The sequence below is a fragment of the Aethina tumida genome, chromosome 7, assembly GCF_024364675.1.
Source record: "Aethina tumida isolate Nest 87 chromosome 7, icAetTumi1.1, whole genome shotgun sequence".
NCBI lineage: Eukaryota > Metazoa > Arthropoda > Insecta > Coleoptera > Nitidulidae > Aethina > Aethina tumida.
The window spans coordinates 911450-925390 of NC_065441.1; the positions used below are offsets into that span (position 1 = coordinate 911450).

A 13941-nucleotide genomic window follows, 5' to 3' on the forward strand; every position below is an offset into this window, starting at 1 on the left:
TTGAGCATAGAATATTCATAGTGATTTAATAATAATAGTGATTAATATGTCTAATATTAGATACGAAAAGAGTAAGTATTATCGTTTTAACAATTTAAATCGGTATAAAATTTTTGTTAATTTAAATATATTTTTTGGAAGAATATACCTTTATAGGTATATAATTTTTATAAATTAATTCTGACGAGCAGTGCACACATGAGATTTGAACTGAAACTCTGAACAATTGAAATAATTAAAATAGGCAAAAACATAGAACTTTTCGGAAACTACAAAACTAAATAAAATATAGATGAGCTAAATAAAATTAAAAGCCCAGTAAAATCTATACAAGAAACTGTATAAAAACTTTACAAGAAGGATGACGAAATTTCTATGTCAAATTCAGTGAAATCTACATTAAAAGTTCGGTGAAATCTGCCGTTATATTTGAAAACTAGACTTTATATAGATTTGACATTTAGAAGAGTTGAAGTAGGTGAACATTATACAACAACATTGACCACTATTTAAAACACAAAACCATATATGGTATGTAGTTAACGAAAAACCTTTGTACTTCAAAATTAATTCATTAACCAATTACATTATATTATTTATTCGTCAGATATAACAAAGCTAGATAAAAATAATTGTCTTATATATATATTTTCTAAATTAGTGAAACTTTGAAAGTTTAAAAAAATTATTCACATTAATGAACAATTATTTATAGTTATAGATTTATTTATCCTATTGTAGTATTTTAAACTGAACTAAACAGTTAATTTAACATTAATACTTTGTACAACATCATTTTGCTCTATAATAATGTAATATTACATTAATTTTTATTGGGAAATTTCTTATCTTTTAAAAATATTTATTATTCTAACCAATTGTTATAAACTGGTAATACTACAAAAAAATATATAGTAAAGAGTTTTAAATTTAAATTTAAATATAAATTAAATACGTAATATTAACTACATTTAAGCTATTTAAAATACTTGTAAACATTTTACAATTAGTTTTCTTTCAGCAATATCCAAAAAAGGTTAGTTTTCGGCAATATTAAGATATCTAAGCCTTTGTCGATCTCTATTAGAAGTTTTGCACGTTGGAAATACTTATATTGTGTCATCCCAAAACTTGTCTCAAAATTCACACATGATAGGATGGCTACAACATAAAAAGTCAGAGGTCAAAAGTCACAAATATCGATTTTTTGTAAATATCTCGTTTTCTATATATCATATCTTCAAAATATGCTGAAATTGAAAGAAACTATGGATTAACAAACTTTTGAGAAAAGAATAATTCAATTCTGGTACATGGACCGATATGGTAATTGAACAAAGTCTTATGAAAGCAATGGAAACAGAAGAAGGAGTACCTCATTGTCGAAGTACAAAAGAAAGTGTTTTGTGTAAATAGGTCTATGCTATGCATGCTACAAATACTATATCTGAGGAAATGGAAATTAAAAATAATAATAAATTGACTTTTTAAATTGGCCATCTTATCATGTGCGAGACAAGTTTTGGGATGTCAAAATATAAGTGCATACTAGTTTACAGCTGAGTCTCCCGATTTTCGAAGTGAACTCCCTATATCTATCAGAATTTATGAGAAATGACAGTATTAATAATTTTCATTAAAAATGCATTAACAAAAAACAAAAATTATAGTCAATCAAGAACACAGCAAAATTGAAACATTTGAAGATATAATTAAAAAGCAATAAAGGTACATTAAAAATGTTTTCGTCTAAAAATTGTTGTATATATATATATATTTTTGGCAAAATCACAAACTACACATTTGTGTATGTTTTCAGTCAAAATGATGAATAAATTGATTTTGGTTTTTGTTGTGTGTTTTGTCGGTGTGCAGTCTGTAAGTACTAATATATACATATTAAAATATATATAATTAAATAATACAGTTAAATTGATAATAATTGTTAGTTGATAAAAATTTGTAAGGATTGTTAAATAATATTATAGAAATTATCTAAATATTTTTAATAGATAAGTGAGGAATTTATAGAAGACTTCTTGAACCAAGTCCAACCAGTTGCACAACGTTGTATGGAGGAGACAAATGCGGGGGAGGGTAATTAATTTAAAAAATATATATTTTTTAATATAAATATGAACTTTTAGATGATCTCGGAGCATTAATAAGTCATGAAACTCCACCAACACACGAAGGAAAATGCATGTTGTTTTGTATATACAAACATTTTAACCTTGTAAGTCAAATAAACGGCACGTAGTTATAAAAAATATTTTTTATTTATAAAGAAGACATTTTTTGAATATTAAATGTCTCCTCTAGCAAAAAGAAGATGGTACAGCAAACAAAATTGGGGCATTAAAATCTCTAGATCCTCTCCGGAAAGAAGATCCAGAAGCTTATCGTAAGTTTGTACGATTGTTTGTTCACTGTGGAAGGTCAGGTATAATTTACAACATTTTATATTAATATTTCATTGATTTTTTTTATTTAATTTCTAGTCGTACCAAATCCTGATCCTTGCATTTTCGCTACCGAATTAGGAAAATGTGCTTTCGAAAATGCCCAGGAAGTATAATTGTTTATTCATAATGTAAGTATCGGATTGATGTTAATTATGTTTCAGATGGGACTTGGAGATGTTATGCAATTTTAATAACATGTATTACTATAGAATAGTTTATTCATGGAGTTTTATTAAAAGTGAAAATTTGGAATAGACAATAACATAAGCATTCATATTATTTGTACACTTATAAATAAAAAATGCAAAATCAACAATAATAGATATTTTATTCTACAACACTCTTTTACCTAAAACTATAATATTTCTTATTTTATTCACTTATATGTTTAACTTTCAAGAAAATCAATTAAAATTTCGTATAAGAAAGAGCGATTTCAACATATTTTCATCTAAAAGCAAAATTAAATGTATTCAGCAAACAAAATCCAATAAGTAGCGTTTAAAACTGTGAACAAAAGTGGAAAAAACACCCTAGAAAATCTGTCGATGTTGATCGCTCTGTTTCTGGCTTTTTGTGAGGCTGAAGGTGGCGGCGGCGTTTTGGGAGTAGCACTCAACAAAAGCGAGTTTTCTTTAGAGGGAGGCATATTGAAGATGTTATCCATTTTTTTCGGAGGTGGTTGTGGTGGTTTCGGCAAATCCGAATCACCCAGAACGATGTTGACCAGGCAGTATTCCATCAATGCCATAAAAACGAATCTGGATTGAAAAATAAAGAGATAAAAAATGAATAGACAACAAAACAATAACTAACATTGTACAGACGGACATAAAAGCGTCGACAGCTTTTAGATAAGAGACAGGTGGAAGGGCGGCTTGACTTTTTGCATGTTGTGTAGACAAGGTTAAAAGAGATGTGACTCCCAGTGTCACTCGGGCTGGTGCTGCTTCTGGTTTTATCCAAAACGACACCCACTATAAGATAACATAATTATTTACTATGAAGTTTCTATGAGTGGGCACTTACAGACATGATGACTATTAAGCATGTTGGTATGTAAGTGTGGAATAAGTAGTAGCCCAAACGCCGTTTCAGTTGGAAGACCACTTCGAGACATGTAAAATTTCCTAAAAAATTGTCAGTTATTAGATTTGAAAAATATTAAAATACTAATAAAACCTGTCGAGTAAACTTGTGTACAATCAGCTGTGTAGTTATTGACCAAAGCGAGTTGAGGAAGTTCGATATGCTCATCCACAACAAGAGGAACATCCGGATCCCATTGAAAAATCATATCGTCCGTGGTGTGCGACACTGCAATCAAGATCCCAACCTTATTATTAAGAAGACATTATCGTTAAGTGCAACTTACAGCTTTCCATTTGAAGTTTACATTCTTGAGTGTCGTGTGGATAGATCATAAAATTCATGGCACAAGACAATCTCAAAGTCAACCTGAAACCAGTTCAGTTAATCTAAAATTAGACAATAATTTTTAACATTAATCGACACACTTGACCATATAAAGTATAGTTTTATCCTTGTACAACCACATGTAGTGGTTTGGTATGGTCATGGTTTGAAAAGTTACTGATTTGGCATTTTTGAAAAATGAATCAGGTCTCCACATGTTCTTTAACCAATCTACTTCCAATAATCGATATTCGGAAGTCATGTTTTCGGGTAGTCGCAGTCTGTGATCTTTCCAGGTTTGAGCAAAGAAAATATCTGCAGCATATGTCTAAAATTTTTTACTTAGTTATTTCTATCACATATTGAGTCTCAAACTGACCATAGATCCTTCGTCAATACTGTCCAAACCCATAACAGTGACGTGAAAATAGACAATAGTTGGATTGCCGTCTCTTTTGGGTGGCCGCATCTTGTCGTATTTGCTAGGATCTTCCGGTAGTATGTCCCTGATTGTTAATCCAGTACTAAAAGTGAGTGACAGTGATTGAAAAGTTGCCCATTAGTTTCAGGAGATGATTAAACTACGTACGCTATTTCGTCGGAGGCGGGTTCCACTTTTTTCTCCGAAAACTGTTCATGATAATAATCTAATGGACATAAGCTGTAAAGAAATTGTTATGTAAAATAATTCGTTTTCTGTTTGTAAAGACAATTTCTTTATGGCTTTTGGTGATTATAATGATAAATTTATGTGGGTCCTAGTTCAAAAAAAGTTTATGTACTCACGAAATTTCACCTTCTGTAGGATCATAAAGTAACAGGAAGAGAAAGAGATAAACTATATTTGTTGAATTTGCAATGTTGCAAATTGAGTGGTCCATTTTTCTGCAATAAATTCAAATTATTAACAAGCTAACTATTAAAACTAGTTCAATACAAAATAAATAATTGTAAATATTTTCACCTAGATAATGGCAAAATTTTCTTTTTCGGATTATTACTTAATACCATGGTAAAGCTGATTGAATCAAATTCCATGAGAATTTTTACTTATTTATTTTGAAAAGAAAGTTTAATAAATATTGCTAAATTTTTATGATTCTCCCATTTGAATTGGGTAAATGTTTTCGTCTTAAATTTTACAATTTCTGAGTCACAATTTACTCATTTCATCTTCTCAATTACAGATATTTTAAGGGCTAGCAGATCAACAACCTACTCGCTACAATGCCTTTACTGGAAATTCCTCTACTCTTGATCTCACCATCAGTGAAGCAAGTGAAGCAAATGTTATAGATCAGCTTGAATGGAATGTTCTGCCTCACCTCTATAGGAGCGACCATCACCCAATCTTAATAAAATTTATAGGACAATCAGAACCAACAACATGTTTCCCAAAATGGAATCTCAATAACGCAAAATGGTCACAGTTTAAATCGCAATCGAAGAAAATATACCGACCAATTTACTCCTGGATGTAGACGAATCAGTTGACAATTTTACCAGGCTTCTCTAGACTTATAAATAAAAAATAGGACCATGGTGGAACACTGAATATGCCAAATCAAAAAATTCAAAAACATTGCTCTATCAAGAGTTAAAAGACTTAATATGGAATTAAATCAGATAGTTTAAAAAACTTAGGGCTCAAGCAAGATACAAAATTAAAAAATCTAAAAAAAGAATTAAGTCCAACCTAACTAGTATGGAAAAATATCAGGAAAATGAAAGGTCTTAATAATAATAACACAATATCGCAATTAATCAGAAACAACCAAAATATAATAAATAATTAAGAAATAGTAGAGACACTAACAGATATTTTCAAGGAAAATTCTGATGACAATTATACTGCAGACTTTCTCAACATTAAATCTGCCGAAGAAGAAAAAGAAACCATAATTACTGACAACAATGACTCCATAAACAAAATATTCTTGCTAACAGAACTTCAAGAGGCCCTAAAAAACTAAAAAAAAATACCAATCCAGGGCCAGACAATATACCCCAATTTCCCCAAAACTTACCTTTATCAGCATTACTATATCTGCTTGACATATATAATTATATATGGACAAAAATGAAATTTTCTAAACAATGATTCCAATTCTAAAACCAGAAAAAAACAATGTGAACCTCAATCTTACAGACCAATTGCATTAACATCAACAATGTGCAAATTAATAAAAAAAAATATCAATAAAAGACTAATGTTGTCGCTAGAAATAAACAATCAACTAACAAATACACAAAGTGGTTTTCGTCCAGGAAGGTCGACCATAGAGATTAGAGATAGAAAGCTTTGTTAATGAATCCTTCGCAAACAATCAAATGTGTGTAGTGTATTCTTTGAGATAAAAAAGCCTATGACACAGTGTGGAAACATTTAATCATTAAAAAACTACAAAAATGGAACTACAATGGAAACCTGCTAGTTTTCATAAAAAATTTTCTCAATCAAATACCCTTCCGTGTCAAAGCCAACGGACAAATCTCAGAGAGAAGAAATTAACAAAATGAGACACCACAAGATTCTGTCACAAGTGTAATCTTATTCTTAATATTGATAAATGATATAGTCAAAGATATAGAATTTCCAATTCAAGCGATTATTCGCAGATGACCTGGTTATATATGCAAGAGGTGTCAACATCCTTCGAACTATACATAATATACAGAATGAGGCTTTGAGGATAGTGACAGAAGCTTTGTTACAAGTCATATTGAAAGCCAACGAACCACCACTAAAATTAACAAGACAAACACAATCCCTTAAATATGCTGCTACAGTTACATCAGCGAAACACCAGCCCAATTCTATAACAGCAACTACAACAAGATTCCACAAAACTTATACTAACAAACCAAGACAGAGTCCAAGAGAATATCTAAATACACAGATGAGCTAGACTTGAAAGAATTACCACAAAATTTTAAACAACCAACAAATATGTAACCATCTTGGATAATCGGGCTCCTTCCAAACGATACAAGTCTTACAAATGGAACAAGAATGAAACAATCATCAAGAAATCACAGCCAAATACAGTAATTGCATCCATATATAAACTGATCCATCAAAAAGTCCAGAAGGCATAGGCGCCGCATTTATGTGTAGAGATCCTCAACATTTTTTTAAGCTATCACCTGACCCCTCTTTATACATCGCACAGCTATATGTCATATTAAAGGCAATATAATGCATAAATAACAATAAAACAATGAGTAAAGCATTTACTAAGTTCAATTATGGGTATAAAACAAGTGTCTAGCAAACATCCACTTCTACAAGCAATTAATAACTGTTTGGATGAAATTCAACAAAAAAATTAAATAACTTGCTTCATCTGGGTACCTTCGCTAATAGGCAGGTAACCCTGACAGATACAAACAAACAAAATTAAAAATGTAGGTTTACGTCCATGGCAAACTAATGGGAAAACCTTTCAACGAAATTGAATGAAATTAAACGCCACGTCCTTAGCACTTATAAAGAACCGATGACAATAAAAGAACAAATTATAATAATCCGTCTTATAATCGGTCACACAAACCACACATGGATACCTTCTAAGCGCCAAAGAACCACCATTTTGCAAGATCAGCCATAGTCGACTAACTGTAAAAATATACTGGCCGAATGTGAACAATTCCGAGAAGAAAGAACAGAAAGCAACATACCCAACACTATCCTGGAAATCTCAGATACTATTAGGTATACATTACCTAAAAAATATTCAGATGTATAATAAGATTTAATATAAAATTGTATAACATACATGTACATTTTCGCTAATAAACCTTAAGTGGTTGATGCGATTAATCAGATAATAAATGAAAAGATTATAATGGAAAGAAGAACAAATATTAATGTATAATACCAAATATCTTTGTGCTTCACTCATTTGAACTGTGAAAAAAACTTGGACTAGTCATCAGTTACTTGAGTAGCTTAGATATCTTCTTTCTATTTCAGTCATGCATTGAAAAAACCTTTCACTTTGTTCTATGCTTTGAGCGTCTAGGTCTTCTAGAAAGAAAACTAAAGGACTGAACTAAATACAATATACTATTTAAAGTTGGTTTTCATCAACGAATAATTCCAATTTTCAGAATTTTACATTTTTGATGGTTTATTCAATTATAAATATTTAAAAATGAAAATATTACTATGGAACGAAGAACAAATATTAATATAAATAATCCGAATTTTACATTTGTGACAATAGGTTATTCATTCAAAAATATGATTATATTATGATGGAACAGTTGTTCTTCAGCTGTAACTCAGGTATTTTTCTTCCAATTGCAACAAATTAAGTTCTACTTACCATTCTGGATGCCGCCTTGGGTAAATAGAGACGTTGGAATTATTTATTGATAGAGAGATTACCCGAGTGAAAAAAGTCACTGGAAATAATCAAAAATTGAATCAAATAGAAATTTAAATTTTTTACATTAACTATTATTTTTCCTCTTCGTTAGGAACAATTTAAGTACCATTGGATGCATATCTTACTCACCTTTCTAACGTTTCAATTGTGCTTGTCGTTTATTCTGGATATAGTATTAAGTAAAATCATAAAACAAAAAACATATTTTTGTTGTCATCTAGGTGAAAATAATAAAAAAAAATTAAATAATTTTCGTGTACCTAAATTACCATAAAAATGTGAGGGAAGACTACTAAAATTGAAATTGTAAACTATTATGAATAAAAAAATTCTTACCATTATCTATGACAAACTCATGAACGGACAGAGGCGAAACAGTAAACTGAAAACCGCGCATCGAACTGATTGTTGAAGTGCCTGTCATGTCTACTTATGCACTCGGTTCGTAACCCACCCCCGTAACGAAAAACCGCACCCCCGTGCAATTTTCACGGCGTAACGATGCGAATTTATCCCACTTGACTGGGATGAGGAAGTAATTTTTAGAACTCGTTTCTTTTGTGCGATTTCGTGTCCTCCAACTAGGATTATAAGACGGTTTCCGATCGCAGAACATCTTTCTTCCTTTAACTTTTTTCGTGGTGTTTTTAGAACGGAAATACGGAATTTGCGGATATTACTGATTGATTTTATTTATATGTACTGAAATTTAAACATTCGAACTGCCCTTATATTTAATACTTAATAAAATTGCTACAGAATATTTAAAATTACTGTTTGTTTGGCATAATGATTAAATATGTACCCGTGTATTTAGGGAAGAAAATTTTATAACTAACATAAATATTTTATTTAAATAATAATATAAAAGATTTGTAAAATTACGTGACCGCGTTTTGTGATGAGCCTCTGTTAAAGTAGGTAGGTTGGCTAAAAAAGAATTGAAGACACTCGAAAATCGCACGGTCAGTTTTCGTGTTCGAGTGGCTGCCACAGTCGAGCAGACTCTGCTTTATTGTCCTCGTGTGTCGATGCTTCGTCCTTCGTTCCCAACTCATACAAATTTCACGGAACGCGTCACTACAGTGATCAATTGGGTGGAAACGACCTCAACATTTTTTTTATTTTCTAGAACAAGCTTTTCAATTGCTGTACTGAATTATTTCAATTAATCAATCAATCAGAATTAGATTTTTTTTAAATGAAATAAAAAATAATATTTACTGTTATTAGATATTGATTTATTTTTATAAACTAACGACTTTCTTGATGTACAAAATCGTAATTATATAATGTTATAATTACACATAAAACAATGAAGTAAATCTACTCAAAACCTTGATTCCAAGGCACGTTCTCAATACATTAAAATGCCTAAAAAGTCGTCTCAATCCATTCTTGTTATTCCTGCCGATCTGCATGCAATTGGGTCGCTCCTAACCTTGAAGGGTCCTGGCTAGGATAATGGACAGTAGGTTTAGCAGTAGTCTCGCTGGTACTTGTGCTGGTACTTGCTGTTGCTGTCGATGGTGCCGCAAAATTAGGAAGTTGAGGCGGATTGAAAAAGAACGGAGGAATTGGAGGTGGACCAAACAATGGCGGTACCATTAAAGACGGTGGTGGAGGCATGTTTGGTAACGGAATGTGTCCAGGTTCTATAACAAAATAAATTTTAATATGTACTGCAAAGGAGTTGTTAAGCTGACAAATTACCTAAATTAAAGAAGTTGTTGCTGAGTTCGGGCAATGCACCCGGAAGTCCGGGTACGGGTTCGTAAGCATCGCCCACATGACCCACAATAGATGGTCCAGATCTGCCCTGTGACCTTCCCCATTTAATTGTCAACCGTCTGCCACCCAAAATCAATTTGTTAAATGTCTTTTCGGCTGCAGTTTCAGCAGCTGCCCTTGTAGTGTACTGCACAAAGGCGCATTGCTGTTTTGGAACCAGACTGACCGATCGGATCTCCCCGTATTGATAGAAATGATCTCTGATGTCTTGTTCGGTCAGCGTGCCCAAATTTCCGATGTACAACGTGGTAATGGTCTTGTCTTCGGGAGGAGGCAGTGCCGGCATGGCGGCGGCCCTTTTCAGTAACTTATCTGCCACCGGATCGTTGATACCGTAATAACGATCTTTTATGTTCTGATCCGCGAGTGGGTCATCCGGATCGGTTGGTTTTTCGTGACGATATGGACATTCCTCGCCTCTTCTGCATTCACCCTTCACCCAAAACGAACACACGTGCGGTCTGTTTCTTTTGTAATATGGGGCGGTTCGCGCCAGCCGCATCAATAGATCATTCGGCTCGTTCAATTTTGCGTTCATCGATCCAGGATCAGATCTCTGTAACTGAAAAAAAAATTGAATTTCGTATTTATTATTTACTATATATTACTTCATACGATTATTTTGAACAGGAGGAAACGATTTCTTTTCTTTACTTTACTTATTTTACAGGGTAACTCAGAAATAATTGACCAAAAATTTGGGCTTTACTTTATAAATTAGAAAGGAAATATTTGGGTGTCCCACGAATAAAGGGACAAATTACAACACTCCAGAATGTTTGACTATTTATTTTTTGTATCAATTATTTACGAACTATTAATTTGGTTTTTTGATTTTTTCAAGCAATATATAATACACTGCTACTACTTATAGTCTATTTTTAGATAAGAAAAACTAAAAGAAATAAGTTGTGTAACGCTAAATATTTAATGAAGTCCAAAAATCATTCCCATTTGGGCTATGAAAAATAATTGAATAATTAGCAGTCTTAGTCATTATCAGACAACATGCCACCAACTTATTTCGAATACAGTCATCAGAAGACGGTCCGGACGAAGGTAAAATTGAAGGAATGGGTGGCCACTTCGCCTTCCCCGAATATGAACCCAGTTAAGCATGTTATGCTATTAGGTAGCCAGATTAATTCGGTGTCGTTTAAATCCATAGTGCAGATCTACCAAAGGCTGCATCTGTTAGATGAAATAATATCCCTCAAAAATGCATAGACAATCTATTAAGAGGCATACAGAGACTTATAAATGCTCTATTACAAAGCAAAGGTGGAAAAACTATATTAAATTGTAAACATAGATTGAAATTGTTTTTGATAAAAAATATGAGTTAACGAATTTAATTTTCCTCTATTTGGTAAATGTTATTCTCCTTATGGTGTTTTTATAAATATCAAGATAACAATAACAAATTATTGTTAGTTATCTAAGTGAATATATATATATATATATATATATATATATATATATTCATATCTATCAGAAAGTCGTTATTGGAATTTATAGCTCTTTATAGATTGAGAAAGTTCAAAAGAAAAAGAAATCTGAAAATAATAGGTGGTTTTTTTTAACTTTAATTTTTCTCTGTACGGTTTTCTCATTGAATTTTTAAAGATTAAAAGAAGAAAACGATTATTTTTTGCAAGAGCAAAGCCATAAAGACACTTTCGAATACTTAGTTTATGATATAATAAAACTCATTGAAACTACTACTTTTACTTATAATTTTAAAAACGTACATCAATTTTTGAGTCCAAAATTTTTCGTTTTTGACCATTTAGTATGGCCTAAGTGAGACACTCCCCGAAAATTTGTATTTTTCGTCTAATTTTTTTCAATTGTAAAGCATGAAAATATGTATTTAAAGACACGTCTTTAGGGTAGGTACCCGTCTGGATAATTTTTAGATGTGAAAATTGAAGACAGCATAGTTGCAAATTTATAGCAAATTTAACTTCACTACTCAATTACCAGATATATTCTAAATTTTGATAAAAAATTATCCACATTGATAATTATGTGTAAAAATTAAAAATCATATTCTTATGAATTTTTTTTTTAGACTGTGAAAAAACTGTCAAAAATATTTATTTCTCAATAATATTGAAATATTATACTTATACTTACATATTAATAAAGAGTATTTACTTATAATATTAAAATTTTAATTGGTTCCACCAATCTACCATTCATGGTTATCTTTCTTAAGTATTTTGGGATAATTTGCTCAAATGATTCATTAATTCTACCATGAACTTACGATAATAAACGCATTGGATTTAATGGTGGATTAATGGGGACAAATAAAATTTGATTATTCTCACTATTAATACAGTGTTATTAGTATTGATTATAAAAAAATAAATTCATATGAAAGGTATCATTTTTACTTTTTTCACAAAATTATGAATATGTGAAATTAGGTATATACCCATATTGAGGGGCTCTTAATCCAGTGGTGTAATTAGATTTGTTATAAAAAATTGCTGGTATGATTTCTTCAATTTTCATGATTAAAAATTACTCAATAGGTTCTGATTTTATTTATTATTTATTAAATTATTATTTTCACAATAAGTACATATTGTCATGTTTTACAATTAAGAAGTTTATTAAAATCAGTCAAAAAATACAAATCTTATGAGGGTGTCTCGTTTTTATAAGAAAGCTAAAATTATTATATCATTAAAATTTCTTGTCATATTTGCTTTTAGATCAAAATTAACCCATAAAGAGACTGAAATTCTAATGCTATGGACACTTTCAATTCAATAGTATTATCTATTTAAACATATTATTTTTTAAGTCAAATTTTTTTTTTTGTGCATTGCCCTTAAAAAAGTTTGATATTCAGTTCAGCATACTGAGACCAAATTACTATATTGTTTCAGGTGACACAAGTCTAACAACATTATAAGGTTAGATCTTTTAATTGAGGAACTAAAAGAATGTAATTTATGTTCTTCAATCAATTGGATCAATTAATTATAGTTTCACTTGTGTTATCTGTGATAAATAAATAAATTAAATACCTCTCTTTCCATATTCTGAATGTAATACTCTTTGTTGACATCACTTTTGGGGAGGTCATCCTTCATTTTAAGAGCAGCATCACGCACTTGGATAGGCAAACCATACTCCAAGTCCAACAAGCAAGTCTGACACACATTTTTCAACTTGGCACAAGTCTGGCAGACCTCAGTTTTTTTAAAACGCATACGAGCTCCTGGACACCAACGGAACACTGTGAAAGGACGCGCACATATTTTACACTCCTTGCCATACTTTTCTTTGGTCTGAAATATCAATAATTATATCACAAACATCCCATATCTATATTATGGATATTATTTACCATTCGAATGTAGGGATTGTCGCCCAAACATGTCTGACACAAAATCGGGAAGTCCTACGTGTAAAAATACATTAAAATATATGTTTATGGAGAAAGCAATAGTGGTCTTACCGCATCCTCCCAATTTTGTCTGTTGTATGTGTTTGTGGTCTTTGAAGTAGCCATTTAAGCACAAAAATTAAACAATTCGCTTTATAACCAAGCGATATTGACGTTTTTAGGTTAAATCGGTTTTACCAACCGTAGGTCAAAGAAAACTAACGACAGATGGTACGTAAACAATATAGGTTGCCTATGACAACATGTAAACAACCTGGGAGATAGAATGTAAAGAAATAATATATAAAATAATAATTTATTTATTTATCATCATATTTTTAATATATAAAATTAATGTTAAAATTTAAAAGAAAATATTAGTAATATATAGTTATAATTAAATTAAATTGGCTAATTAATAAACTGTACCTAATTTTTTTTTAATTAAACATGATTTACTGATTCGGTA

The 13941-nt window shown here is 31.0% G+C and overlaps 3 protein-coding genes across 4 annotated transcripts; 1 reads left to right on the forward strand and 2 right to left on the reverse strand.

Moving 5' to 3' along the window:
* The first annotated feature begins 1757 nt into the window (after positions 1-1757).
* Positions 1758-2714, forward strand: LOC126266162 (general odorant-binding protein 19d-like). The gene is made up of 6 exons (XM_049969354.1): positions 1758-1878; positions 2013-2097; positions 2148-2236; positions 2323-2443; positions 2502-2572; positions 2627-2714. Exons 1-6 carry the CDS (start codon positions 1810-1812, stop codon positions 2654-2656), a joined length of 465 nt encoding a protein of 154 aa, XP_049825311.1. The 5' UTR covers positions 1758-1809; the 3' UTR covers positions 2657-2714.
* Positions 2715-2819: 105 nt separating this feature from the next.
* On the reverse strand, positions 2820-8662 carry LOC109603566 (glycine receptor subunit alpha-2). 2 transcript variants are annotated; one of them, XM_020020052.2, is made up of 10 exons: positions 8612-8662; positions 4668-4766; positions 4471-4542; positions 4261-4405; positions 3983-4209; positions 3841-3923; positions 3648-3782; positions 3495-3595; positions 3282-3442; positions 2820-3226 (listed from the first exon to the last, which is right to left on the reverse strand). In XM_020020052.2, exons 2-10 carry the CDS (start codon positions 4760-4762, stop codon positions 2929-2931), a joined length of 1317 nt encoding a protein of 438 aa, XP_019875611.2. In that variant the 5' UTR covers positions 4763-4766; positions 8612-8662; the 3' UTR covers positions 2820-2928. The 2 variants fall into 2 exon arrangements, with proteins under 2 accessions (XP_019875611.2, XP_049825305.1); XM_049969348.1 differs by lacking the exon at positions 4471-4542.
* Positions 8663-9494: 832 nt separating this feature from the next.
* Positions 9495-13679, reverse strand: LOC109603567 (pre-mRNA-splicing factor RBM22). The gene is made up of 5 exons (XM_020020053.2): positions 13545-13679; positions 13434-13487; positions 13111-13374; positions 9989-10628; positions 9495-9930 (listed from the first exon to the last, which is right to left on the reverse strand). The coding sequence occupies exons 1-5, from the start codon at positions 13596-13598 to the stop codon at positions 9677-9679; spliced, it is 1266 nt and encodes a 421-aa protein (XP_019875612.1). The 5' UTR covers positions 13599-13679; the 3' UTR covers positions 9495-9676.
* Positions 13680-13941: the final 262 nt, after the last annotated feature.

Bases quoted from the DNA above. Each gene is read 5' to 3' on its own strand.
- LOC109603567 (XM_020020053.2), bottom strand. From the start codon at position 13,598: ATGGCTACTTCAAAGACCACAAACACATACAACAGACAAAATTGGGAG. The intron at 13,488-13,544 runs GTAAGACCACTA...TTTTACACGTAG, and splicing joins GACAAAATTGGGAGGATGCG to GACTTCCCGATTTTGTGTCA. The intron at 9,931-9,988 runs GTAATTTGTCAG...ATTTTGTTATAG, and splicing joins CAACAACTTCTTTAATTTAG to AACCTGGACACATTCCGTTA.
- LOC109603566 (XM_020020052.2), bottom strand. From the start codon at position 4,762: ATGGACCACTCAATTTGCAACATTGCAAATTCAACAAATATAGTTTAT. The intron at 3,443-3,494 runs GTAAGTGCCCAC...GTTATCTTATAG, and splicing joins GCTTAATAGTCATCATGTCT to TGGGTGTCGTTTTGGATAAA. The intron at 3,227-3,281 runs GTTAGTTATTGT...TTTTCAATCCAG, and splicing joins TTTATGTCCGTCTGTACAAT to ATTCGTTTTTATGGCATTGA.
- LOC126266162 (XM_049969354.1), top strand. From the start codon at position 1,810: ATGTTTTCAGTCAAAATGATGAATAAATTGATTTTGGTTTTTGTTGTG. The intron at 1,879-2,012 runs GTAAGTACTAAT...TATTTTTAATAG, and splicing joins GTTTTGTCGGTGTGCAGTCT to ATAAGTGAGGAATTTATAGA. The intron at 2,573-2,626 runs GTATAATTGTTT...ATTATGTTTCAG, and splicing joins CTTTCGAAAATGCCCAGGAA to ATGGGACTTGGAGATGTTAT.